Consider the following 2,737-nt stretch of genomic DNA (forward strand, 5'->3'; position numbering starts at 1 on the left):
GAAAGCCATTGCTACCACTACCTCTCATCGCCGGCCATCCCCGCCCCCTGCTGCACTGTTGCAAGCCTGGCTCCCACTCCGCGTTTCCAACGGGCTGCAAACATCTTCCTCCACCGCCCTATCGCACCCTCCCGAGACGGGCTGCTGGCTGAGTCTCCCCTCCACACCAGGCCCGGAGTGATGGTCCCTGAAGGCGCGCAGCGGACCCCCCGCGCACCCGGAGCGCAGTCCTGGCCGGGCCCTCGAGGGGCCACAGGAACGAGCCCGGGCCTAAGGTGAGGAGAGAGGTGCGCATGCGCCGAACGGGTTTTATTGCGTCACCGCGACTCTGGAGCCAGCGGCTCGCTCAGGAGCACGCTGCAGGCGCCTTCGCGCTTGCGCATCTTCCTCTGCCAGGCGCGCGCCGCAGCGGCAGTGCTTGCCTCGTGGTCTATCCTTTTTTTCCAACAGGTGCATGCGTGCTGTGGTCTCCGTCAGCATGTCCATGAGCAGTTCCTGCTGTAGCTTCAGGTAGTTGTTCTCCTCCAGCAGCACCTGGCTCTTGATCCGCTGCACCTGCGCCTTCCAGCCCGAGGTGGTCGGCGAGGGCAGCTGCGGCCGCGACCGCATCGGCTGGCCCTCCGCGGTCCACCGGCCACCGCGGAACACGAAGGCCTCGTCGCTGAGGCGCGTGCGCGGTGTGCCGTAGCTGAGGCCTAGCTCTGCCTGGCGCGTCTGGTGGTCCAGCAGGTAGAAGGTGGACATGGAGGAGATGCGGCGCAGCGGAGGGCGCCGCGGCGAGAAGCGCCGCGAGAAATGGTGGGCCCAGAACTGCCGCAGCTGTTCCCACAGGCGGCTCGCATGGCCCGAGGCCGAGCACCCGAAGGCCTCCAGGGCAAGGGCCAGGTGGGCCTCGTCAGGCGCACGGATACCCGGAGCAGATCCTCGAGGACGCGGGCGACCCAGGCTGCTCCCTTGCCTCGCAAGCCTCGATGTCCAGAATGATAAAGGCGAGCCAGGGGCACTGCTGGAGAGCAAGAGTCTGGGTGAGCAACCTGCTTGGACGAGCTGCCCCCTCAAACCGCGAGGCCTGGTGGGCAGGGCTGAGGCCCGCAGCTGGCGCTCATGGTTAGCCAGCTGCTGGCCACTGAGGAGTCCATCCCTGCACACTCGTACTAGCAGAAGTCTCCCCGAAACCCCCTTCCCCAAAGACTACTCTGTCAGGCTTTGGGGCTAGATGGGCAGGTGAAGGATCAGAACCCTGCTCTCTGAGTGCTGGGTGGCTGCTGGAAGGGGTTAATAGGCCCTTAAGGGAGGAAGGAATGATAGCAAAGACAAGTAGGTACTTAAAAGATGCACAGGAATTTGACAGGTAGATTGGGGGTGGATAAGGGAGAGCCTCTAGGCAGAGTGAAGAGCTAGGCAAGGCTCGAATGTTGCACATGTGAGGAAGAGCTTGGGGTAGGATTGGTGTAGGGTATTGAGCTGGAAATAGCAGAAGAGGAAGCTGGAAAGGGGGACCAGGGCACTATATGAGGGTGCTGTACAGGCAGGCTTAAAAGTTTAGACTTCCTTCTGTGGGTTAGAGGGTGCTGCTGAAGCATTGTGAAGCCAGGGCTGGATCTATATTCTGAATAGTATCTGGTGGATGTCTAGCATACCCGACAGCATTACTGCCCTCGTCATTCAGTTATTTTACAACCTTGAACTGACTGGTATCTGCTTTGTGCCAGGCCTTGGTCTGGGTAGAGGGTGCCAGCACAGCCTATGCCTGCCCTGAAGATGCTCCTGGTCCAGCTGGGAAGCCAGATGTGTGCGTGTAGATCACAGTCTGGTGTGGTCAGTCCAGTAGGGGCATGTGCCATGGGCTAGGACCTATGCTTAGGGCTTGAGCCAACAGGGGTGGCGCAGACGGGACGTGACTTTTATCCCAAGCAGACTACATGCTCAAGGAAACTAAAACCCAGATAACAGACATGTCCCATACTCCTCCTCCCCCCCATCCCTGTACGTGCTGATTCTGTTGTGTGAGAAAGAAGGCTGCATGCTTTCTTTTGAATTCCTCTTCTCCCAATGGAGAGTGAAAAGAGAAGGAACCCCGGAGGGCAGGGTTCCCTCCGTCATGCCTTCATTAATTCAACACACACTTACTCCTCACACGTAGCTGGGCAGTACTACCCCCTAGATCTGGCTCAGGGACATGTCTCTTGGAAGCCCAAGGCTAGAACCCGGCCCACCCTTGAGGTTGCATCTTTCCAGAGGATCCTTCCCCAATAATCCTCACATGTTGTACCTCACCTGGAAGATGTGTTGGAGGTGCCAAGCTGCTGTCCCAGGCCTGGCCTCATCTCTGAACCACTCAGTTGCTGTCTACCAGCTATGACTCACAATGCCTCTAGGCCAGATCAGCTAAGCTATAAAACAGACCCCTGGGCTCTCCCCTGTATTCATTCAGCACACTTATCGAGTGCCTTCTGTGTTCCAGACACTGTTCTTCCAACGTGAGGAAGATCTTCCGTCATCAAGCTATCATTCTTAAGGGGGAGGAGGTCATAAGCAGAGCCTAAGATAGGAATTTGTTCTTGGGGATTGAACAAAATAGTCCCTTATGAAGCTAACCGAGGGTGTCATGGGTCAGGTTTCCTAGAAGCAGAGCCTCAGATGAGAATTATTGAGGGATTTACTGGGGAAGTGTTCTTGGGAGAAGGGAGTAAGGGAAGCAGGACAGGGCAGGGAAAAGAGCTAAAGCTAAGCAGGA

General features: G+C 57.8%; 1 protein-coding gene across 1 annotated transcript; it reads right to left on the reverse strand.

Annotated features, from left to right (window-relative positions):
• Positions 1-317: 317 nt before the first annotated feature.
• Positions 318-2,327, reverse strand: CBY3 (chibby family member 3). Its single transcript, XM_007465516.1, is given in 3 exon segments — positions 318-434; positions 436-1,003; positions 2,278-2,327. Coding segments are annotated over 3 exon segments (735 nt in total).
• Positions 2,328-2,737: the final 410 nt, after the last annotated feature.

The sequence above is a fragment of the Lipotes vexillifer genome, unplaced genomic scaffold (genome assembly GCF_000442215.2).
Source record: "Lipotes vexillifer unplaced genomic scaffold, Lipotes_vexillifer_v1.1 scaffold613, whole genome shotgun sequence".
NCBI lineage: Eukaryota > Metazoa > Chordata > Mammalia > Artiodactyla > Lipotidae > Lipotes > Lipotes vexillifer.